General features: G+C 39.3%; 1 protein-coding gene across 4 annotated transcripts in view; it reads right to left on the minus strand.

Annotated features, from left to right (window-relative positions):
• Positions 1 to 25,526, minus strand: part of sez6a (seizure related 6 homolog a) — a 72,853-nt gene that overhangs the window by 22,111 nt on the left and 25,216 nt on the right. The window contains exons 1-4 of one of the 4 annotated variants that reach the window (XM_067433786.1): positions 21,080 to 21,876; positions 11,181 to 11,774; positions 10,347 to 10,474; positions 2,107 to 2,299 (exon numbers count right to left, since the gene is read on the minus strand). In XM_067433786.1, coding sequence (XP_067289887.1) covers positions 2,107 to 2,299; positions 10,347 to 10,474; positions 11,181 to 11,774; positions 21,080 to 21,245 — 1,081 coding nt within the window. In that variant the 5' untranslated portion in view covers positions 21,246 to 21,876. Of the gene's footprint in view, positions 1 to 2,106; positions 2,300 to 10,346; positions 10,475 to 11,180; positions 11,775 to 21,079; positions 21,882 to 25,526 lie in introns of those variants that run through there. The other 3 variants (XM_067433785.1, XM_067433784.1, XM_067433787.1) reach the window with 3 other exon arrangements.

Below are 25,526 nucleotides of genomic sequence, written 5' to 3' on the forward strand. Positions count from 1 at the left end.
AATATAAAAAAATAAATAACAGTTATACATTTTTTCTTATGCATTTGCTTAAAAATAACAAATATCAGAAAGATCTATCAAAGATTTAGTATAAGCATTTACTGTAGTAATATCTGAACATCACTAATATCTAAAACAAGCATATTTTGCATAGATACAAGCACTGTATCTGCACTGAAAATAAGGACAATGATTTTATCCCATTTATTTTTGCATTGAAATACAACATGCTGTTTAGTAAATTCACACCTTAATTGCTTCATTCTGCTAGATGTTGTGTGTAAAATACTGGCCAAAGAGCATCATATCATGGGGAGGTCATCATATGCTGGATGGTTCATTCATTTAATCGCTTATGCGAGTGTATCAGTGCTCTTCATGGCCCCTGAGCTGCATCTCTCTGACTTTATTGAGCCCTTGACCATCTGAACAGAGCGTTTAACCCTAGCGCATAAATATCAATAGAGCACAGTGATGCATTATAGCTCTCTCTCATTTAATCTCTCTGGGAGAAACGCTATTGATCTCGGTTTAGCAGGAGAGGAGTTCACGTGCGCTTTTAAATGCATTTATACTCAGTAGGCTTTTGGCCAGAAACCCTATCGGTGGTGCCTGCCAAACCTTAAAGATGCTGGATTTTGGATTTGCTCTTAGATAGTTTATATATAGTTTGGGGTCAGTATTTTTTATTTATAAAAAAAATTAAGAAAATAAAAATTATACTTTTATTCAGCAAAAACACAATATTTGTATTAGCTAGGGCCATATTTTAACAATCTGTTCTGGTCTGATCTGAAGCACTTCTGGCATGTCTGAATTTGACGACGAAAAAAAAACAGCCGGCCAGGCGCAGGGTTGTACCTGTCTCTTAATGAGTCGTGGGTATATTTTAGGTGTAAGGTGCAATGAACCAATCAGAGTTTCATCTTCCATTCCCTTTAAAAGCCAGTTGTGCTTGCACCATGGCGGATTCGCTATTTAAACGGTGGAATTTGCCAGAAGGACTCAACACTTCTCCCGAGAGGAATCCTTTTATTTTTAATATTTGGCATGTTTGTGTGCTGCTGTGCATCCCTGTGTGTGTAATAAGTGGAGTGTACGTGCATTGTGTACTCGCCTAGAGGCCCATAATGCACTCTTTAAAGGGATACTTCACTGCCTTTTCATATTAAATTATGTTATTCCCTTAACTTAAACGAGTTGATACATACCTCTCTCGTCTCAGTAAAGTAACAACTCAGGTGAAGTAACCCTTTAAATAACACAATAAATACTGTGCTATTGACTTTAGACCAGGTTTTCTAAAGGTTTTGGTCTCAATATCACAACGCGCGAACAATGAACATAAACATCTAATTTTCAGACCAGCGCGCCCACGGTTGAACTGATGGGCACAAGTGCATTTTTTATTTAAACAACGTGGTGCTAGATGAGAAAATGATAACTGAGTCAGGCTTAAACTATATAGCAAAAAACCCTTGTGTCTGGTGTCGCATTGCGCCGGGTGTATGATAGGGCCCTAGTGTTCAACAGTACATAAGACACGTTTTTCCTTGTATCTCTAGACAGGCTGCTTCCGTGAAATATGTCTCGCTGACAGTGATGTGTCGGAGTGCTGCCCATATAACAATACTGTCTCTCTGAATTAGCTGTCTGCCTGAAAATAAATGTAGTGTGCATTTGCCCATGTAGACACACACACACACACACACACACACACACACACACACACACACACACACACACACACACACACACACACACACACACACACACACACACACACACACACACACACACACACACACACAAACACATCCAAACAGACAGCCGCTGTCTCTCTCCTCTTGAAAACAACCTCTACATGTTTACACTGAGGAGTACCATCAGTATCAAACCCCTGAAGGACTCCAGCATGAGAGATGTGTTTTATTCCTGGGGCTTATTTCCATGACATTATACAAGAGTAAATCAATCAATACTAATATTTGTTTACTGTTCTGTAAACAAACCTGTAGCAATATTATCTCTTAATATTAAGGTAAATTATTCATTTAGCACAATTAGCACACAAATGAGAAAGGTATCACAACAGTGAGACGGTACCTCTATACCGCAGTAGTAATAAGCCAGGCCGAGCGGGCCATTCACTGCTGAACCGCACTGAGATCTGGTTACTGGAGCTCCGTATCACCAAACCCCTGGATAAAACAGAGTTGTTGGCCAAGATGGAGGTCACAGGTCCACCCAGATCCTCCAGAACTGCCTCCATTCCGTCATCCAAACTCACGTTCAGCACCTGCATCAAGGGCAGAATCTGATCAGAATAGGCTGCATGTGTGTGTATACTTCCTAGAGTCAGCTCAACTGAAAGTGTGTTTTAGATGCACTTAAGTGGGTCCACAATTTGGAAGTGAATATGGAGGTTCCTCCGATTGGTTTTTTGTCGCATGTGTCTCTGAGATAAGCATATTGACCAGCGATGTGTGCAGCTCTGTGCTGGTGTGAAGCGTTGAGCTGTCAGAGCAAATACTGAGACAGATACACACACTGATATGTTTTTACGAACTGCTGTGAGAGTAGCTCATGAGCTACACAGTATAGAAACTGTTTTCTTGTGGTATTACAGACAATACAGAAGGTCTGCAGGAGATATAAAGATAAACGTGTCGGCTGTTCTGCCTTTGTTTCATTGTATTAGAGACATTCACTTAGGCCTACTTAAAACAGCTAAACTTTTTGCACTCTAGCGGTTAATAAACAGAACTGAAATGCATCAGTAAAGGCCCCATTGATTTCCATAGTATGGAGGAAAATCCATCGACTGTAAATGTTCGGTTTCCGACATTCTTCAAAATATTGTCTTTTGTGTTCAGCAGAAGAAAGAAATTAATACAGATTGGGAACAACTTATTAATTTAAGAGTGGGTGAAGGAGCTGATACCTGTTACAAATTTGCTTAGATATGAACACATCATGCTTATGTATATGTAATACATTGCTTTTACTTTTCCTTAGTGATGTGTCTCACACACTGAGAGGAATAACTGTCCCTGACACTCTTTTGCTTTATCCCTACATTCATTGCCCTTTTCAGAGGTGAAATTATTATAAGCTGACAGCAGTCTCTCCAACTGAGACCTTGACTAAAAAAAAACTCATTTCAAATGTGGCAGCAAGACCCTGAAATTCTCCCCTCGTTCAAGTGACTCCTTTCTGTGAAAATTAGCGCATTTATTCTGCCATAATTTGAGTTTCTTAAAACACAAAATCCAACTAATAAAGTACAAAGTCTAATTTCCATAAACTGGTTCTTAAAGTGTCATCAGATGTTCGGTTGAGGCTCCCTGACCCATGAGCTGGGTAGAGTTAGCAGGGCAGTGTGAATTGAATAATATGAGTGCTTTCATGGTCAACAGGTCGACAAGCAATTAAAATGAAATGGTGTTGAGAATCTTAATGATTTGTGGCCTTTCACAGGAACTTGTGGACTCCAGCTGACCAGTTTGTGGAAAGTTAATGAGGGTCTAGCCAAGTCTAGCTCTGGACCCTGGAGAGAAGGCAGTGTAAATACAAGGTATCTCTAATTACAGCTCAACTAAAGGCCAATTCACACTGCAAAACAAAATGGCAACAGAGACTTTGTTGGGTTTTGTCCAATCAGTGTGTTACACTTGTCAGTGTTTGTTGGCATTGGCTGGGTCATGAAATGTCTGAGAAGTGATGTACTGTATTCTGGTGATTGTTGCCATTGCTTGGCGTCTGTCTGTGCAGTGTGAATTAGCCTTAACTTTAATTTCAGTACTAAACACTGTCCACCACCCATTTATCAGCACAAAAACATTGATTAGATGATCCAAACATTCTGTGAAAGAGTATATACAGTATTATGGATTTTGAGGGCAGTTACTTCATGTTCATTTTGTATCTATCGCAGGGAAATCGCAGTTTTGCATTTTGCTAGGTTCAGTGTCACTACTGGTAGCATGAGGCGATACCTGGACCCTACAGAGGCTCCACAGGCAGTCCAACTCCTCCAGGATGGCACATCAATATGTGCCATTGTTAGAAGGTTTGCTTTGTCTCCCAGCACAGTCTCAAGAGCATAGAGGAGATTCCAGGAGACAGAATGTTACTCTAGGAGAGCTGGACAGGGCCGTAGAAGGTCCTTATCCCATCAGCAGGACTGGTATCTGCTCCTTTGTGCAAGGAGGAACAGGATGAGTACTGCCAGAGCCCTACAAAATGACCTCCAGCAGGCCACTGGTGTGAATGTCTCTGACCAAACAATCAGAAACAGACTTAATGAGGGTGGCCTGAGGGCCCGATGTCCTCTAGTGAGCCCTGTGCTCAATGTTTGGCACCGTGGAGCTTGCCTGGCATTTGTCATTGAACATCAGAATTGGCAGGTCCGCAACTGGTGCCCTGTGCTTTTCACAGATGAGAGCTGGTTCAACCTGAGCACACACGACAGTCAAGAAAGGGTCTGGAGAAGCCGTGCAGTTATGCTGCCTGTAACATCGTTCAGCATATAGTTTGGTGGTAGGTCAGTGATGGTCTTTGGTGGCATACCCATGGAGGGATGCACAGACCTCTACAGGCTAGACAATGGCACCCTGACAGCCATTAGGTGGCGGGATGAAATCCTTGGACCCATTGTCAGACCCTATGCTGGTGCAGTGGGTCCTGGTTTCCTCCTGGTGCACAACAATGCCCGGCCTCATGTGGCAAGAGTATGTAAGCAGTCTCTGGAGGATAAAGGAATTGATAACATTGAATTGCCACCACGCTCACCTGACCTAAATCCACAAGAACACATCTGGGACATTGTGGTCCTGTCCATCTGCCGTCGCCAGGTTGCACCCCAGACTGTCTAGGAGCTCAGTGATGCCCTGGTCAAGATCTGGGAGGAAATACCCCCGGACACCATCCGTTGTCTCATTAGAAGCATGCCCCGGGGGCCATACAAACTACTAAGTACCATTTTGAGTTGCTTTTCTGAAATTTCAGAAAAATGGACTAGCTTGCTGCATAATTTTTTCACTTAGATTTTCAGGGTTTCTTTGAATTCAGTCCTTTGTAGGCTGATCATTTTCATTTTCATTTTCGTCAAACGATGTGGCATCCTTTTGTTCATAACACATTACCTAGTCCATATTAGTATAGATATCCAGCATGCTCTTTTTCCCCATTGAGATCTGATGCGTTTTCAAAGTGTTCCTTACATTATTTTTTAAACAGTGTATATAACACTGGCCTAGTGGTTTTTGAATATTTTACTGCAAAAATCCTACATAGGATACCTTTAATATAATAAAACAGTGCTGAATTACCCAACATACGCATAACCAGAAAAAAACTGTTGTCTGTGGCATATTAAAAGCTTTATGAAATTAAACCGTCAAGCTATGGCTTTGTTTTGCATAAGCGACCTCTAGCTGCGAAAAATTATATATTGCGGCTTTAAGCACATTTATTTGTTGTTTATTTGCTCTGTAAAACAAAACAAAAAAACATGTAGCCAGCCATAGTGTAGTGGAGGCAACCACTACATTTTATTCATGATGCAAAAAAAAAAAAGATGCTACACGCTTTAGATTTTTGAAATTATGCTAGAAGATACCTGCACAAAACAAAAACAGCAGACAGACCGGATGAAAATGCAAATTCATTCTGTCAGGTGGCACTTATGGAACAGCAGCAATATGGTGTTTGTTTACTGCTGTACACAAAGCAGCACTGCACTTATAAACACTACTTCATACGGATGTAAGAGGACAAGAACATTGTATCAAAACTATTCTGATGACAGTTCCCTTTCATTGACACATTCATATTAACCCCTACCCCCATTCAGTATGTATTTTTCTTCCTGTATTTCATGAACAGTGAGCTTTCTCTGCATGGTACAGTTTTTGCTCTGCTAGCACATAAGTGTTCTCCTCTTTGCGTCCAACTTCATTGTGTCCCGGCTGGCCTGTGTTAATGTCTTGTTTACAGTGACTTTATAATATTAACACACAAATTACATTTAGGGTAATAATTTCAAAGCAATTTGTGTGTGAAAAGAGATTTGCCAAAATAAAACTTAAAACCATTTTGAGTTATGGCCGGTCGAACAGTGCATCTCTATTCTCTATTATTGTTAAACTCATCCTTCGGGCCAGATTGGACAATGTTGTGGGCCACATGTTTGACACCCCTGCTCTAAACATTCACTATCTAAAACATAATTCTAAAACTCTAAGGAATCTGCAGAGAAATCGATCAATATTTAAACAAACATGTGGCCAGTGTGCAGCCCTTGGCATTTCCCTCCAGAGCATGCACATTTTAAAACCACCGGCTTTAAATTGGCCACCTAGAGAATGACAAATGTTAGGAAAGACCAATTATTTTTTGAAAAAGTCTTGTTTTTGCAGAAAATCTATAAGGAAACCAGATACCAAATCTATAAGGGAATCAGCTGATGAAACATCACATCTTAAATGTCAAAAAAGTACAGTAAACATCACATGTAGGACTCATCACATAACAGATCCTCTCGTTCCTTAAAGAAAACCAACATAACTATTATATTGTAGGGCCATTTTAGAGGGAAATTATGTTTAGTATATGACAGAGCAGCTGCGCTGCAGTCAAACACACTGATACACAAACATGACTATCCTCCTGGAGCTCCATACGGACACTTTCACAACTTCAGACTGGAGGCCTTTATTAATGCCTGAGAGAGAGTTGGCAGCATCTGCCTGCGTGTCTCGAAAACTTTTACGTGCAATGTTCTGTCTCCTTACAATCAGTTTTTAAATCCGCTTCTCTCTGTTCTGATCAATCCAAAATTAGAGGTTTGACAAATTTCAGTGCAGTCGATCGAACCATATCGAGTTGGACGGCTGACAGGAACGATAACAAGTTCCAACTGATTGCATGAAACGGAGTGTCTGTGGTGCTTCATTTGCTCAAAATGAACGGTTTGTACACTCTTGGCCTTGGTAATGAAGTAAGATATTTGCTAAATCCTCCTTTTAATTAGTGCTTTCTTCCAAGGACGATTCAGAAAAGCACATAGTTTTCCTCTGGTGTTCATAATGAGATATAAATTGCATTCGGAATGTATTCGCAACGCTTCACTTTTTCCACATATGTTACAGCCTTATTCCAAAATGGACTAAATGCATTATTTTCCTAAATTTTTTACAAAAAACACCACATAATGGCAACGTGAAAGAAGTTTGTTTGAAATCTTTTCAAATGTATTAAAAATAAAAAAACGAAAAGAATCACAGCCTTTGCTAAATACTGTTTAAGCACCTTTGGTATCAATTACAGCCTCAAGTCTTTTGGAGTATGATGCGACAATACTACAACTATTTTTGCTCAGTCTCTCAATTCTTCTTTGCAGGGTCTCTCAAGCTCCATCAGGTTGGGTGGGGAGCGTTGGTGCACACAAAGCCATTTTCAGACCTCTCCGGAGATGTTTAATCGGGTTCAATGTGTTCAAGTCTGGGCTCTGGCTGGGCTGCTTAAGGACATTCACAGAGTTGTCCAGTAGTTTCTCCTTTGTTATCTTGGCTATGTGTTTAGGGTTGTTGCCCAGTTGTAGGTCCAGAGTGCTCTGGAGCAGTTTTTCATAAAGGATGTTTCATTAAGGATGATCTTTGTGCATTGTTGCATTCATTTTTCCTCAATCCTGACTAGTTTCCCCCAAAAACATCCCCGCAGCATGATGCTGCCCCCACCATTCTTCACTGTAGGGATGGTATTGGCCAGGTGATGAGCTGTGCCTGGTTTCCTCTAGACATGTAGCTTGTCATTCAGGCCTGGTCAGCAGGTAATTTTCATCAGACCAGTGATTTTTGTTTTTCATGGTCTGAGAGTCCTTTAGGTGCCTTTTGGCAAACTCCAGTCAGGCTGTCATGTACCTTTTTATTGAGGACTTCCACTCTACTATATAGGCCTGATTGGTAGAGTGCTGCAGAGATGGTTGTTCTCCAGGTTCTCCACTCTGAGTGACCATCGGGTTCTTGGTCACTTCCCTGACTAAGGCCCCCGATCTCAGTTTGGCCGGGCGGCCAGCTCTAGGAAGAGTCGTGGTTCCAAACTGCTTCCATTTACAGATGATAGAGGCCGCTGTGCTCAATGGGACCTTCAATGCTGCAAAAATATTTCTGTACCCTTCCTCAGATCTATGCCTCAATACAATCATGTCTTCAGAGGTCTACAGACAATTCCTTGGACTTCATGGCGTGGTTTGTGCCTTGACATGCAGTTAACTGTGGGACCTTATATAGACAGGTGTGTGCCTTTCCAAATCATGGCCAATCAATGGAATTTACCACAGTTGGACTCCAGTCAAGTTCTTAAAAGCATCTCAAGGATGATCAGTGGAAACAGGATGCACCTGAGCTCTATTTTGAGTGTCATGGAAAAGGCTGTGAATACTTAAGTAAATGTTTTTGTTTTTTATTTTTAAGAAATTTGCAAAGATTTCAAACAATTTTCACGTTGTCATTGTGGGCTATTGTTTGTAGAATTGGGGAAAATAAAGAATTCAATCCATTTTGGAACAAGGACTGTAACTGTCACAGTTATGTGAGAGAGGACTCAAATGCAGGAATTAGTGATCAGGGGTTTATTGACAAGACAGCTGGCAAGACAAGAAATGGTGAGGAGGTGAACACAGTCCAAACTGTAGGCAGATAAGGAACATAATAAGAGGCAGAAAGTGCAGCCACTATAACTAGTTCAAGAAGGTGGTAGGCTGCTTGCAGGACAGGAACTAGAGACACAGGATACAAGACAAGACAAGACGCAGAACTAACACTTATACTAGCATGTAGCAAGCACAATGTATAACGAACCAGCTACACATGAGGATAAGAGCACACATTATAAAGAGAACAGAAAAAACGAGGAACAGGTGAACGCACTCAGACAAACAAGGAGCAGGGAATATGAGGAAAGGGTATACATACTAAGTATGCTTTCACACTTGGTACGATTGCCTGGACCGAACCCGAGTTTGATTGCTCCCCCTTCTCCTGCCCCCACTGGACTGTGTTCATATTATATTATTTGAGTCGGAACCGTGGTTCGTTTGTGTCATCAAAGCAGCAGCTGTTTACCTGGTTGCTTAGTAACGGCAGCGAGTGTGAAGGCGGCAAAATGCATAGCGTTTTTGTTTTTGAGCCGTTGGTTTTGTTACCAGAGCTTCAGTAAGTAATGACACTTGCGTCAATCTGCCGCAAATGTACTGCAAATGCTGTAAACGCTGCAAACGCCGAAGACGAGCAGAAATTAGATCTACAGCTCTCTGCTTGCAGTATTTCAGTCACGCTCATCAGGTAAATGAGTGAAATACACACAAAACACACATTTTTATCAAAGTATACGTCATTAAAAGTGGTTTCCTTTCACGATTTAGTACGACTGTGTTCACATCAGTAACAAACCGTACCAGAGTTCACAAGAAACGAACCCAGACCACCTTTTTAAGGGGACTTTTTAAGCTCGGAAGACTGCATTCACAACTTCTAAACAAACCGAACTCTGACGTCAATCGAACCCGGGTGCGCACCAAAAGTGCTAGTGTGAGAGCTCCCTCAGACAAACAAGGAGCAGAGAACATTAGGAAAGGGTAGACACACTCAGACAAGGAACAGGTGAGCACACTCAAATAAATGAGGACTAATTAACTAAACAAGAGGTGTGGTATCAGGAAACAAGGAGGCGGGACACAAGGAGTACATGGCAAACACAAACCAAGACAGAGCCATGTGTTCAAGCACAACACAAATAAAGACACATTAAACAATGACAAAACAGACAGAGCTGTCAGAGGAGAACCCTGACAGTAACATAACAAAATGTGTAAAAAATGCAGCGCTGTGAATACTTTCTGGATACACTGTATCAACTAAGAGGCCACAAATATTATTGATTTTATTAAAAATGAATTGTATTAAATAGTAATTGTGCTATTTCTTAGCTTTTTTTCCCTCATTTTTTTTGTATTAATATTTTTGGCACACATTCAAGCGGTGTCAATTTTGATTGCATTGCAGTGCCCTTTTTGCAGTTGTCAGGCCACTCAAAACATCCTTTCAATTTAAGAAGTCAAATATTTATTTCATAACCACGCAAAGAAGAGAAATATCTTATATTACTGAGCCTACAGAGACAGGCCAGGACTTTTTAATTTCTGTGTGTACACTTATTAAATTTCAATGTTAAGTGTAGAGGAGATGGAAATGACACTCTGTTGCCCTTGAGACAAAGATGTGTGAGAGAGACGCTTCTCCTAATCTGCATATGATAAAAGCTTTGGATGAAAAAGCACTGACCTGAATCTCAACACCATAACCCAGATATACCGTAACCAGGCAGGTGCAATGCATGTGGGATTCAAATGAGACATCCAGAGGGAGCTCTATATAACCCTCAGCTTCTGTGAAGTTCATATCGCAGTGAGCTGGAAAAAGAAAGATAGAGCGAGAGAACTTCTTTTAGTCACCTGTTTTACAGTGGTCTTATGTTTGGTTGGCTGTGCACTAACCCTTAATTATCTTGGATGCATGTGCAATGTCATAGAGTTCAATACATTGCTTTAAAGATCTATCTATTTTTTCATATCCATCCATTAATATGCAGTATATCCATCCATCCGTCCGTCCGTCCGTCCGTCCGTTCGTTCGTTCGTCCATCCATCCATCCATCCATCCATCCATCCATCCATCCATCCATCCATCCATCCATCCATCATTGATTCTATCTATCTATCTATCTATCTATCTATCTATCTATCTATCTATCTATCTATCTATCTATCTGTCTGTCTGTCTGTCTGTCTGTCTGTCTGTCTGTCTGTCTGTCTGTCTGTCTGTCTGTCTGTCTGTCTGTCCGTCCGTCCGTCCGTCCGTCCGTCCGTCCGTCCGTCCGTCCGTCCGTCCGTCCGTCCGTCCATATATGGATAATAAAGGATAATATCTATCTATCTATCTATCTATCTATCTATCTATCTATCTATCTATCTATCTATCTATCTATCTATCTATCTATCTATCCATCCATCCATCCATCCATCCATCCATCCATCCATCCATCCATCCATCCATCCATCCATCCATCCATCCATCCATCCATCCACCCACCCATCCATCCATCCATCCAAAATGTACCTGAATATGTCTCAGAGTAGTACCCTGATGTGGTTTTCCCTTCCGGCCTTTGTGGATCTTTCTTAGGTGAGGTTGACAGAAACAGTGGTGGCGAAGTAGTTTCATTGTCAAAAGTTGTACTTGTTGTGATGATAGTTGGTATTTGTCTGGTGCTTGTGGGAGAGCTGGTTGGAACAGTGGGGTTTGTAAGAGGTTGAGAGGTGACTGCTATCTTTCCCGATGTTCTACTACGGCTTTTGCTTGGTCTTCTTTGTTGTACAGATGTTGCCGTAGTCATGGTCAGTGTGGTCGCAAGGTCAGAGAAAACTGCTGAATCCTCCTGAGGCACCAGAAGTGAATGTTCCATCTTAGATGTAGAGGTAGAGACTGTTGGCACGGTGTGTGGTGCCTCTTTAAAAAACTGCTGATCTCCCACAAAGCTCTTGGTCAGCAGAGCTGAATGGAGTTTAAGCAGTCTTAGGTTGGGAAGGATTGGTATGGCATCTGTTGTGAGCTGCTGGAAGTCGGTTGGTGGCTGCTGTTTACTGGTGAAAGTGTCAAACTCTTTCTCTGATTCTGACTCTCCTCCTCTCCAAGTTCGTACCTTTCCATCTTCTGCAAAGTCCAAACAGATTGAAAATTAGTACTAGACAAACCTAGTCAGATCCTTTTAAACAGGTCCCTCATGCTTATTCCATAATTATTTCAGGAGGACAGCTGGATGCTTGATGCTCTTCGGATGCTTTATAAGTAAAAAGTTGTAAAGCTATTTGAATATTCTATTTTTGAGCATATTAATGTAATGCTTCTCTGCAAAGTAATTATTTTACTAGAGTGACACAAGGTTCAATATTGCTGTGATCTTCAGTGCTGAAGAACGGCAACATCTTTCAGGGAAAAGAAAGCGTGAGGCAATTACAGAACATCTTTCATCTCAAGATTAACACACCTCACTAGACAGAAGAGCTCTCAGAAGGGTTCAGAGAGAGAGAGAAAGAGAGCTGTGTAATGACAGCCGGCACTTCAGCCCTGAAAGTCTCAATAATTGTTTATGATCAGAAACAAATTGTAATCGGAAAGACAGACCTCAAGTGAGTCATTGAAATGTCATTCAGACAAAAAGATTCTTAAAAGCATGTCTAATAAATAAATAAAAAGTCTAGCTTGATCAAAAACAGTCATTATGGGAATGTCAGGGACTGTTTGTTAAATGCATCATGCCATTCAAAACCGCATGTGCTCCTTGAGAATTTTGAATTTTAAAGTTGAACAAAATTATTGCATGATTGTTAAAAAAGGTAAACAAAAAAGAAAGCAAAAAATAAAATAATGTACTTTTATAAAGATCATCTAATTAATTGAGAACCTAAATAACCTTTTTTTTCTGTAGAAAATGAAAGTTAGTTTTTATTAAAATGTCAAATCTCTTTCCATACATTATAAAATGTTTAGTCATAACTGACTGGATGGTCTAGTTGTAGTTGTCACTTTTTCCACCAATGAATATTTCTCAGGGTATAGGTTTATAGTTGAAAGTCAATTTCTGCATAGGAACCTTAAAGTAAAATACCTTAAAGTCTTGGCTACAAAAAAAATTCTATTGAAAATTTCCTATTAGTGCACATGTTACTCAGCTTTTCTTTTTGAGATATTTGTAATATTTCACTGTGTGAAGGAAAGCCTATTGTTTTCCTGTTACCCATCAAAAAGAAAAAACTGCTTGTGCGACATCGCTGTGCTAAAAACAACATCTGGAGTTTTATTTTTTTCTGTCAAGAATTGTTTTCGTTATTAAGACGTGTGAGAGAAACGCTGCACTGAACTGCTGTCAGATCTTCTGTCTCTTTATAATCATTCCTACTGGATTACAGCAGCTCTCCATTGGGACATTAACAATGTCTGGCTTGAAGAAAATTCTAACGCAGATGTACAGACTCCCTCTTTTACAAACATGCAAGTGCCCTGAAACCCTGATTCAGCTTCTTTTATTTGTGTTTTCAATAAATAAGTCTAAGGAGCCATTTGCACAACACCATTTTCAACTAATTTCAACTGGTTTTGGCCGTTCATTTACATACCAATGATGTTTGGGGGCCTGAAAATGCTACATTTGCACGTTTTTGAAAAGGGTACCATCACTGTCTGTGTGTGAACTAAAAATATGCAAATTTGTTAAAATGGTGACCTCATATGCAAGCATATTATGTGTTCAGTCTATAGGCGTGTAGTGTTGCTGCTTGGCCTGTATAATACAGCAAAGGAAAAAGTTTTTAGTACATTGCTGTCATGTAAACATACCCTTAAAGGGATAGTTCATCTAAAAATTTGACTTCTGTCATTCTGCCACTCGTGAGTCATGTCATTCCCAACTTCTTTTTTATTTTTAACCCTAGCTCTCAAATCACAATATCCTTCTTTAAATGTTCCACATGAAGAAAGAAATTTTTCAACCAGAAACAATCATCACTGTTTATTTTCATAGTACATCCTGTAACTCTCGTGAACGGCTAAACAAAGTCCTAAGCAGATTGTGAACCCCAGAAAAGCAGATACTTCTGAGACTACTGTTATTTCTGTGTTCAAACAGCATGAGTTTGCGAGTGTATGTTTTCCTCCCTAATTAGGGAACTAGATGACAATGGGTTCTAACAGACACAATGAAGACAGTAAGAGATAAAAAGAACATCACTGACACTGGATTTGTAGGCGACTTCTGGAGACCAGTGCACAGTCAAACGCTCAACAGGAGCTACAGCTCTGCTTTATTATTGGATGTTAGTGAGGTGCAGTGAACACTGGTGGAAGACTGAATGAAGATAATCAGTTGCAGACTGTAATTGTAAATGTTGTTAGAGCCCAGAAAGCTGTATTGGGCACATCTCAGGATCCCATACAAAAAAAAAAGAAGTTTATTCAAGTGTGCTATTAGTATACTTCTTTTAAAACTAAAAATAAGAAAGTATACTGTCAGTCTACTTTTTATGTTTCTCAGAAATATAGCCTATTGAAAATTACACAGAAGTTGACTTGACTTATACTGAAAGAACTTGACAGAATACTGTCCATTACTCAATCTTTTGATCAAGATACTTAAAAGAATAATTAAGTATTCTAAGCATAAGTATCTAAGTATTTTTTTTAATACTTAAAAAAACAACAACAACATAATTTTATTATTTAAGATTATTTAAGATTTAAGATTGATTTGGCATCCAATACAATACATTTGTTTGAAAATATTGATTTATAAAAACTTACATGTAAACTTACAACTTACATAAAACTTACAGTACTTGCAGTATAAATATAATAAACTAGTTTAATGAGAGTAAACGTCAAAGTGTACTTTCATAAACAAAAAAAGCTACAAGTATTTAACTACACCGTAAAAAATATTTAAAAAATAAGTTACCTGGTTGCCTTAAAATTTTGTGCTCATTGAAATAAAAAAATTGAGTTAATGAACATTTTTGAGAATTGACAACCTTTATTCAAATATTATTAAAAGGTTTTGTAAGCATATTGGGTAATTGTGTGTGTTTTATTTGTGAAGACGCAGTGAAAGATGCCAAAGTGTGCTATTTTCAAGTATTGTCACATTTTTTATGTGGTTCAGATAAAATAATATTTTGAGTTTCTATTTATTAAACCAATTTCCTTCATTGTATCAACTCACATTTTTATTTTAAATAAACTCACAAATTTAAGGCAACCAAGTTACTTACTTAAGTTAAACCAACAATATTTTACAGTGATACTCAGTAAAGCTATAAGTTCACTTTTAGCATAGTTGCAGTACAAACACAAAAAATTGTTATAAACTTGTGTACTCATGTAAACTTGTGTACTGTACTTGTGTTAAAAAAAAAATCATTCTTGGTCCTCTATTTTTTTCTTTTCCCTCACTGTAAAAAATCCAACTCACAAAAAGTTAGGCTAATGATTATGATTTAGTTTACTGGACAATTAAATGCAAAAAAAAGTGGTCTTAACCAGTGAAAAGAAGTTGGCTCAACAATTGTTGGACCAACTTAGTATTAATTGTAAATTTGATTTGCAATTGCAAGTTAACAAGCATACAAGTTGCACCAAGAAGTTAACAATGCATTCTGGGTGTATCATTCAAAACTCATCCACGGCTCCCAGCATGCATTGCAGCATTACGCATGTCACCATTGTTGAGATGATTCTTGATGTCTGTGGGAATAAATCTCGCAGGAGGTCGAAGTGCTTAATGTAAAATTGGTTTTAAACCTATTTCAGCATTTCTGATTAAAACCGTGCTGGATCTTTTCTAGCATCATAATAAGACAAAGTTAGTTGTATATTGCTCATATTAAACTCATAAAAAAGTCATAAAATCCCGGAATTAAACCACTACACAATGATTCAATTCTTATTCACACTATCATTAAAAAGTCGTCAAACTGCCCAACTAAAGAAAACACTAATCACCATGATGGTGACATAAAAAAAAAAAAAAATCAACACAAAATCACAAAAAAACTGTAAAAGCTCAGTCAGCTGAACAAAGAATCTTAAATTGGGAGACATGCAAATTTACTCAGTTAATGGAGTTGAGTGAACTACTTTGTGTAAAAGTTGAGTGAACTTAATGCACTTTTTCCGTTTCTTTGTCTGTTCATCCCTATTCGCTTCCTGTGCTCTTCAGTTGTATGTCACTTTGAATAAAAGCGTCTGCTAAATGTATAAATGTAAATGTGTACACAAAGTTGACTGCTGTAACTCTAATAGTATGCTTTAAAATATCTTTCATACACTAAAAAGTGGGCCAATTTTGCTCCAAGTAGTACTGAACACACTTAAGTATACTACTAGTACATTGATTACTACATAAAGTATATTTAAAAATATACTTGAACTTTTTACTTGAGTATTCTAAATAAAATTCCTAAACATTAAAATATATTGTATTGTAAACATAAAAAATGTATATCAAGAACATAAATCTGGGTGCATAAACTGTTTAGAGGCCAAATGCTCACAAATGCATCCTCAAAATAACTTTCCTGATATAACCCACAAGTGTTGAAATCACTGTAAATAAAGCACTGACCTCACAATCTCTCTCCTATTAAGAACACACAGAGCACATGTCACTCCAGAGTGAATCCCATTTATCAAGATGACACGTTCTGTAATGGAAGTGGGATCAGATCCTTCCAGTGGCAATAAACAGCTTCTTCACAAAGCCACACAATGTCAGACCATCCAGTCAGATTAAACCAGAGGACAATCTCTAAAATGAATCTCTAAAAGATAAGGTAATTCAGCCGTGTTTTCTAGACGGTGACATGGAAAGACTAATCCCAGTGTACTTCTGCAAATAAATGCCACCTTTAATGGCACAATACACACTATATAGTGTTGACCTTCCCCTCAGACTCAAGATAATACATGCACTAAGATCTATTTTAGATCTTAAACTCCTGCCGTAAACTGCACTTCAAACTGTAGTTGGCCATTTTATGTCAATCAGGCGGTTTCTTCCTGTTTTGCTACAAGCCTAAAGTCAGGCTCTCTGAAGTATCCAGCATGTTTGAGAATCCCGCAGTGAGACGTAGAGAGCGCTGAGGTGTTTAAATAGTCTAAAATTGCTTTTATTCGCTTTGGCAGGCAAGTGTCAGAGTGCAGCATGCTGCGAGTCAACATGTCTAAAAACATAAACGGGCAAAACAAAAGGTCCTACCTGCCCAACGGACATCTGCAGGAAACACAATATTAGAGCTGACACTGATGGATGAAGCTCTCCGTTCTTAAAAAGATAGAGAATGTTTGTGATTGTTTTAGTCCCAGGACACAGATAGTGACCCTGAGGTTTGAAATGGACCTTTACAGATGAGAAATCATGCAGTTATTCCTATCTCCACTCTTTCATCAAACCTTAGAGCACCTTAAACTAAATCGAAGAACCATCTCAGTTTTAGCAGTTTCTGAATTCATTCTTTTTTTCACTGTACTCAATTGTGTAATGAGAGTATTTGGTGTAATTATTTCTGTAGTGGACAGTGAAGAATACTGAGTTGACAATATCAAATTAATCAGCTCACCAGCAACCAACTTGACATTCCATTTCAAATTGGTAGTATTATCAACTGCACATTTTAACTTCTGGAAATCGCATAAAAATGATTTGAAAATGTTTTAAAATAATCCTTGAATGAAGCAACACAAATAAGTATTTGACAACTTAATCATTAAGAATTCAATTTATTATTTATTTATTATCTATTTATTTATATTATTTTTTATATATTTTATATAAATTAATAAATATATTATAACATAATACTGTTTAAAACATTCATTGCTGCTTACTGCATACAGTTTCACATACTATTAAAAAGAAAGAAAGATTTATGGGAACAGTATACAGTATATAAACTGTGAAAACGATTGGGACACCCCTCCAAATCATTGAATTCAGGTGTTCCAATCACTTCCATGGCCACAGGTGTATACAATAAAACACCTAGGTATGCAGACTGCTTCTACAAACATATGTGAAATAATGGGTCGCTCTCAGGAGCTCAGTGAATTCAAGTGTGACACCATGCTGATAGGCTGTCACCTGTGCAATAAGTCCATTTGTGCAATTTCTTCACTACTAGATATTCTACTGTCAACTGTTAATTGTATTATAACAAAGTGGAAGCAATTGGGAACAACAGCAACTCAGTCACAAAGTGACAAGCCACGTAAAATCAGAAAGGGGGGTCAACGCATGGTGAAGCGCAGTGCACAGAAGTCGCCAATTTTCTGCAGAGTCAATAGCTACAGACCTCCAACCTTTGTGTGGCCTTTAGATTAGCTCAAGAACAATGCGTAGTGAGCTTGATGGAATGGATTTGCATGGCTGAGCATCTGCGTCCAAGCCTTACATCTCTGAATGCAATGCAGTGTGTCAGATGCAGTGGTGTAAAGCATGTCACCACTGGACTTTAGAGCATTGGAGACGTGTTCTCTGGAGTGACGAATCATGCTTCTCTGTCTGTCTGGGTTTGGCGGTTGCCAGGTGAATGGTACTTGCCTGACTGCATTTTTCCAAGTGTAAAGTTTGGTGGAGGGGAGATTATGGGGAGATTTAGAGCATTGGAGATGTGTTCTCTGGAGTGACGAATATGCTTCTCTGTCTGTCTGGGTTTTGTGGTTGCCAGGAGAATGGTACTTGGCTGGCTGCATTTTGCCACGTGTAAAGTTTGGTGGAGGGTAGATTATGGTGTAGTGTTGTTCAGGTGTTGGGCTTGGCCCCTTAGTTCCAGTGAAAGGAACTCTTAATGCTTTGGCATACAAGACATTTTGGACAATTTCCTGCTCCAACTTTTTCAAGTTTGGGAATGGCCTCTTCCTGTTCCAACATGACTGCGCACCAGTGCACAAAGCAAGGCCCATAAAGACAAGAATGAGCGAGTTTGGTGTGGAGGAACTTGACTGGCCTGCACAAAGTCCTGACCTCAACCCGATAGAACCTTTCGCATGAATTAGAGTGGAGACTGCGTCCAACTTCAGTGCCTGACCTCACAAATGCGCTTCTAAAAAATAACATAAACACACTCCTAAACCTTGTGGAAAGCCTTCCCAGAGGAGTTGAAGCTGTTTTAGCTGCAAAAGATGGGACAACTCCATACTTAGTGAAGTTAATAAACGTAATTTCGGGAGGAGTACGCCCATCTAATCTTTCAATTAATACCAAGGTATAAAACCAGCAGCTTACCTCTTCCCCTTTTTGGTTCCTGAAGCATCCCTCCTCCTCCCCTGCTCCTCCTTTTGTACACCACATTGGTGGTGGTTGAGGAGAGATCCCTGACATGAGTGTAAAGCGCTTTGGGTGTACAGTAGTACATATGAAAGCGCTATATAAATGACTCATTCATTCATTATTTTATTCATTCAATTTGCCTGTTATAGGGGGGCAATCGGAGCTCGGGTAGAATATCCTCTCCGAGCCCCTCTATAGCAGACAGCAAGCCAAATCTGTTTACCACTTTCACTAAGATTATATGGGCACACAAACTCGTGAAACCCATATGGATTAAGAATGGGATGTCATTAAAATTAATTTGCATGTAACAGCAGGTGTCCCAAAACTTTTGGTAATATAGTGTATATATAACACACACACACACACACACACACACACACACACACACACACACACACACACACACACACACACACACACACACACACACACACACACACACACACACACACACACACACACACACACACACACACACACACACACACACACACACACATGTTGGTCTATGTGGTTTACAGTGACTCTCCATAGGCGTAATGTTTTTTTTACTGTACAAACCGTATTTTCTATCCCCTTACACTGCCCCTACCCCTAAACCTACCCATCACAGGAAACATTCTGCATTTTTACTTTCTCAAAAAATCATCATTTAGTATGTTTTTAAGGCCATTTGAATTATGAGGACATTTGATATGTCCTCATAAACCACATTTATAGTGTAATACCAGTGTAATACCCATGTAGTTATACAAATTTGTGTCCTCATAAACCACATAAACAGGCTCACACACACACACACACACACACACACACACACACACACACACACACACACACACACACACACACACACACACACACACACACACACACACACACACACACACACACACACACACAAATCATATATATATATATATATATATATATATATATATATATATATATATATATATACAATGATCAGGCATAACATTATGATTATGACATATATAACATTATGAGGTAATGTGAATAACACTGATTTTCTTTTTATCACAGCACCTGCTTTAATTTTTAAGGCAGCACGTGAACATTTTGTCCTCAAATTTGATCTGTTAGAAGCAGGAAAAATGGACAAGTGTAAGGATTTAAGCGTGTTTGACAAAGGCCAAATTGTAATGACTAGACAAGATGGGTCAGAGAATCTCCAAAATTGTAGCTCTTGTGGGGTGTTCCAGGTCTGCATTGGTCAGTATCCATCAAAAGTAGTCCAAGGAAGTGTGGCCAAGGCTCACTTACCTGGGGAACACATGGCACCATGATGCACTATGGGAAGAAGGCAAGCCGGCGGAGGCATGATGCTTTAGGCATTGTTCTGCTGGGAAACATTGAGTCCTGTCATCCATGTGGATGTTACGAACTTCGACGCAAACCTCCTACCTAAGTATCGTTGCAGACCATGCACACCCTTTTATGCAAATGGTATTCCCTGGTAGATGTGGCCTCTTTCAGCAGGATAATGCGCCCTGCCACACAGTATAAATGGTTCACGAATGGTTTGAGGAGCACAACGAGTTTGAGGTGTTAACTTGGTCTCCAAATTTCCCAGATCTCAATCCATTTGAGCATCTGTGGGATGTATTGAACAAACAAGTCCGATCCATGCCCTACCTTACAACTTACAGGACTTAAAGGATCTGCTGTTAACATCTTGGTGCCAGATACCACAGCACACCTTCAGGGGTCTAGTGGAGTCCATGCCTCAACGGATCAGGGCTGTTTTTGGAAGCAAAAGGGGGACCAATACAATATTAGGAGTAGGACATACTATTATGCCTGATTGGTGTATATGCACTGAGCAGTTCACTTGCCTTCCAAACAGCCCTTTTATATAAGATCCGAAACTTCATTAAACTGAATAGCAGTTTATTACATTCTATAATAAAGCTCTGTTTTCAAACTGTTTTCACTGGACAGAGAACTTTTAAAGTTTACATTCTATAATAAACCGTTTTTGGCCAGCAGCTATAGAGAGTGAAAGTTGACTTATGCGCAGCGACAAACAAAGCAAAGCGTGCTTGTGTAGGTGTTAGTGAACAGCATGTATCATTTACTGAGCTCATATATTAGCAGCTCTTCTCTGTTGTTATACCTGAAAGCTCATGATTTAATCGTTGGCAGCTTGTGGAATATATTAAAGCGTGGACGTTCAGACAGCTTTCCACCCACATGGAGGAGAGGTCATTCATTTCTGTCTCGCTGAAACCTGTTAAAAATGGGCAGTTTTCTGGACCTGAAAATGAAGGCTGGTACATCATGTTTGTTAATAATATTGTCTCACTGATACTGCTGTCTGTACTATGTGATAAGATAAATGACACTTGTCAAAGGAAAGTGAAATAAGATATGAAATTAACCAAAATCACAATTCTTTTCATACAAGGCAGCATAGCAATTTATCACTATATTTAGGATTTTATAGATGAGTGTGTATAGGGAGCAGTGAACACTGCACAGGGACCCTAAGGATTGGAACACTGAGCTACAGACAACAAACTTCTGGGGCTTATTGATGACAAACAACTTATTTTATCAAAGAGATAAACAACAAAACCCTTGCCTCTCTTCTGAGGTATCGCTGCTCTCTGTGGATTTCATCTAAGCAGAGTTTGAATTAAGCGTCGCATCCTTTCAAATCAAATCTAGTTCCATGATTAATACAGCACCACTGCATGTTTGATAAAAAAAGAAAATTCACCCAGATGAAAAGCTCTGTTTTCAAACTGCACCAAACTCCTGTAGGTTTAGTGTGGCCGATTTTTTTAGGAGGATATCCCATGACAGTTTGCACAGACGGAGGAAGGGAACATGCCCAAGGAAATAATAACGATCTTTTTTGGACATCCGCCTCCTGAGGAATGCTGTAAATCCAGAGAAACATTGTTATAAGATCAGAAATAGTCTGCACACTCTAAATAATGGTTTGATTTGTTATTCACTTCTCCCTTTCTGTATCTCTCTCCCCATTTACCTTTCTCTCTCTACTTCCTCCCCACTTTTTACTGTGAGATTAAACAGAAACAAAAGATAACCACCATTCTGCATTATAGCAATAGATTATATTTCTAACAATTCTAAACAATCTAAACAATTCTAAATATTACATTATATTAGGTTATAGTTATATTTGAAGACTTCAGATCCAAAAGCCTCTAAATCCGTCTGGCGTTTTTCTTTAAAGGGATCCCATGGTGTTGAGACTTGTATGGCTTAATATAACATAAATGATGTCTCTTACTGAATTATGTGGTAGAAAACCCATGAAAGATCTACGTTATTTAAAAAATCGATTTTATATTTGGACCACGGGCGGCGCCATTTTGTTTGCGTTCTAGGTTGATGACGTAGAGTGGTTGAACTCCTCAATCAGCTGGCGTTACCCGTTGCTATTTTTACCACAACGCAACTCGAAAATTGTTTCAGAGTTAAACAAAACAAATGAATTGCTTTGTAATTGTACTTAAAACACACTCAAACATACATGTGCACACAAACTCACCTACACAAGTCACAAACAGATCGGCGGGCGCGCACACACACACCTGACTGCTCTGTCTCAATCGCATGCATCATCACCAAAACATCCTGCCTCTCTTCCTCACGTTACTTTATCCCATCGTCCTACCTAGATATTTCCCTCTGCTGGTCACATTAGGCATTATAGTTAATCTACTATCAACAGTCTATCCATAGACAGAGTCTATCTGGGGAACAGGATGTGTTGAACAGGATATCAACAAAGGGAATAGATTGAGGGTTATGTATGCGCGCGCAGTGCGTGCGTGCGTGTGTGTGTGTGTTCGCGCCGATCTGTTGGGCTGGGTGTGTGTTCGCGCCGATCTGTTGGTGTGTGTGTGTGTTGCTGTGTTCGCGCCGATCTGTTGGGGTGTGTGTGAGTCTGTGTGAGAGAGAGAGTTTGTGTGCACATGTATGTTTGAGTGCGTGAAGTCGGACAGCTGTTTGTAAATCGGCTTTCGTTATTGCGGTGGAACGTGAGACTGAATGACTGCACTCGAACATGTCCACTATGGTGTCGGACAACACTACAAATGTCCGTCCCTTCAAATAATGCCCTATTTAAGGGTATAGGGTCGATTTCAGATTCAGCCCCTGTCGTGGAGACTGAGCAGCCCAACATCTCGATTGAGACAGAGCCTGTCGTGTGCGCGCCCGCCGATCTGTTTGTGACTTGTGTAGGTGAGTTTGTGTGCACATGTATGTTTGAGTGTGTTTTAAGTATAATTACAAAGGAATTCATTGGTTTTGTTTAACTCTGAAACAATTTTCGAGTTGCGTTGTGGTAAAAATAGCAACGGGTAATGCCAGCTGATTGAGGAGTTCAACCACTCTACGTCATCAACCTAGAACGCAAACAAAATGGCGCCGCCCATGGTCCAAATATAAAATCGATTTTTAAAATAACGTAGATCTTTCATGGGTTTTCTACTACATAATTCAGTAAGAGACATCATTTATGTTATATTAAGCCATACAAGTCTCAACACCATGGGATCCCTTTAAATAAAGCATTTGTATCAGGCTTCCATAGGTTTCTCTCTAAGTACTGGTACTTCTGAATGGGCTGAGGCTGTGATTTAGTGAGTATGAAGTGAAAGTATTCTATGAACGCATATATGTGGAGAGCATTCACTCAGTATCATTGTCTCATTTTTGACCAAAGATTAGAGGCTTTTACATCTGAACTCTTCAGATGTTTATACATAGTATTAGCTAAATATATATATTTTAAGGGTGATTTGACCTAAGGATGTTTATAATACAGCATTATACATTCATACATATTTTGCTGTGGTACAAAGTTCAGTTGTCTCACTTTATAATAGGTGGCCTTAACTATGTACTTACATCAAAAAATAAGTACTTTTCATGTTTATATACAACAATTCACTATGACCTCACAACACTTCCGGGTGGCAAAAGCCGAAGCGTTCCTATGGCACCACTAGTAAATTGCTTGGAAATCAGACATAGTTAACATGATCATAAATTGCTAGTTAAAATTTTAGTAGCTAACTACATAGTAGTGAATTCCAAGGCTAAAAACTTCAAAGATGCAGAAAAGTGGAATAGGATCTTAGGATTTTTTTATTTTTTTAAAGGACATACACTATATTAAGTGTATTGGGACACCCCTTCAAATCCCTGAATTCTATGGAAATGATTTTCCAATCATTTCCATAGCCACAGGTGTATTATAAAAGCGTCAGATGCAGTGGTGTACAGCACGCCGCCACTGGACACTAGACATGTTCTCTGGAGTGACGACCCAACGGATTAAAGGGTTAGTTCACCCAAAAATGAAATTTCTTTCATTAATGACTCACCCCAATGTCGTTCCACACCCGTAAGACCTCTGTTCATCCTCGGATCACAGTTAAGATATTTTAGATTTAGTCCGAGGGCTTTCTGTCCTTTTAATGTGTGTATGCCCACTTGCTGTCCACGTCCAGAAGGTAATGAAAACATCATCAAAGTAGTCCATATGTGACTTCAGTTGGTTGGTTAGACTCTTTTGAAGCGTCGACAATACATTTTGGTCCAAAAATAACAAAAACTACGACTTTATTCAGCATTGTCTTCTCTTCCGCATTTGTTTTCAACCCTCAAATAAAAAAAAAACGGTCGCGAATCAGCAGATTGATTCGTGATTCATACCGCCAATGTCACGTGATTTCAGCAGTTTGACAGTTTGACACGCGATCCGAATCTAGAATCATGACCGTTTGATTCTTTATTTGAGGAATACGGAAGAGAAGACAATGCTGAATAAAGTCGTAGTTTTTGACGCTTCAAAAGAGTCTAACTAACTAACTAACTAACTAACTAACTAACTAACTAACTAACTAACTAACTAACTGATGTCAAATATGAACTACTTTGATGATGTTTTCATTCCCTTCTGGTCGTGGACAGCAAGTTGGCATACACTTACATTCAAAGGACAGAAAGACATCGGACTAAATCTAAAATATCTTAAACTGTGTTCCGAGGATGTCCGACATTGGGGTGAGTCATTAAATTGGGGGGTGAAACACTCAGTTTCAGTCAATCTCATGTCAATCTTGAGTACCTATAGAGTAGTATTGCATCCTTCATATCTCCGAAAAGTCTTTAGTTTTATTAGATTTATAAAAGAAATATAGGCTGTACCGAGTCTTTCCGGAAAAAACCGAGCGGCTGGAGGCGTATCGTGTGGGCGGAGCTAAAGAATAACGAGTGCGCACAAAGTGGTGACGTCCTCAAGCGTGGAGAAACCCATGGCTATCTCAGCTAATACAAATATGATCCAGAATCAAATCTGAGGCAGCAATAAATTGAAAAGGAGAAACAGCAACAGCAGGACGTCTGTCTCTGTGGTATGTACTGTATTTAGTGGCCATTTTTGGCAATATAGTGTACAGTGACCATTGCTGTGAATTTTGCATGCTCAAAATCTTGTGTGACCACCCCTTTAAAGGGACTTTCCTTAAACGAACATAATATCTAAATTAATAATTACCAGTTGATCAATAACAGCT

The sequence above is a fragment of the Pseudorasbora parva genome, chromosome 23 (genome assembly GCF_024679245.1).
Source record: "Pseudorasbora parva isolate DD20220531a chromosome 23, ASM2467924v1, whole genome shotgun sequence".
NCBI lineage: Eukaryota > Metazoa > Chordata > Actinopteri > Cypriniformes > Gobionidae > Pseudorasbora > Pseudorasbora parva.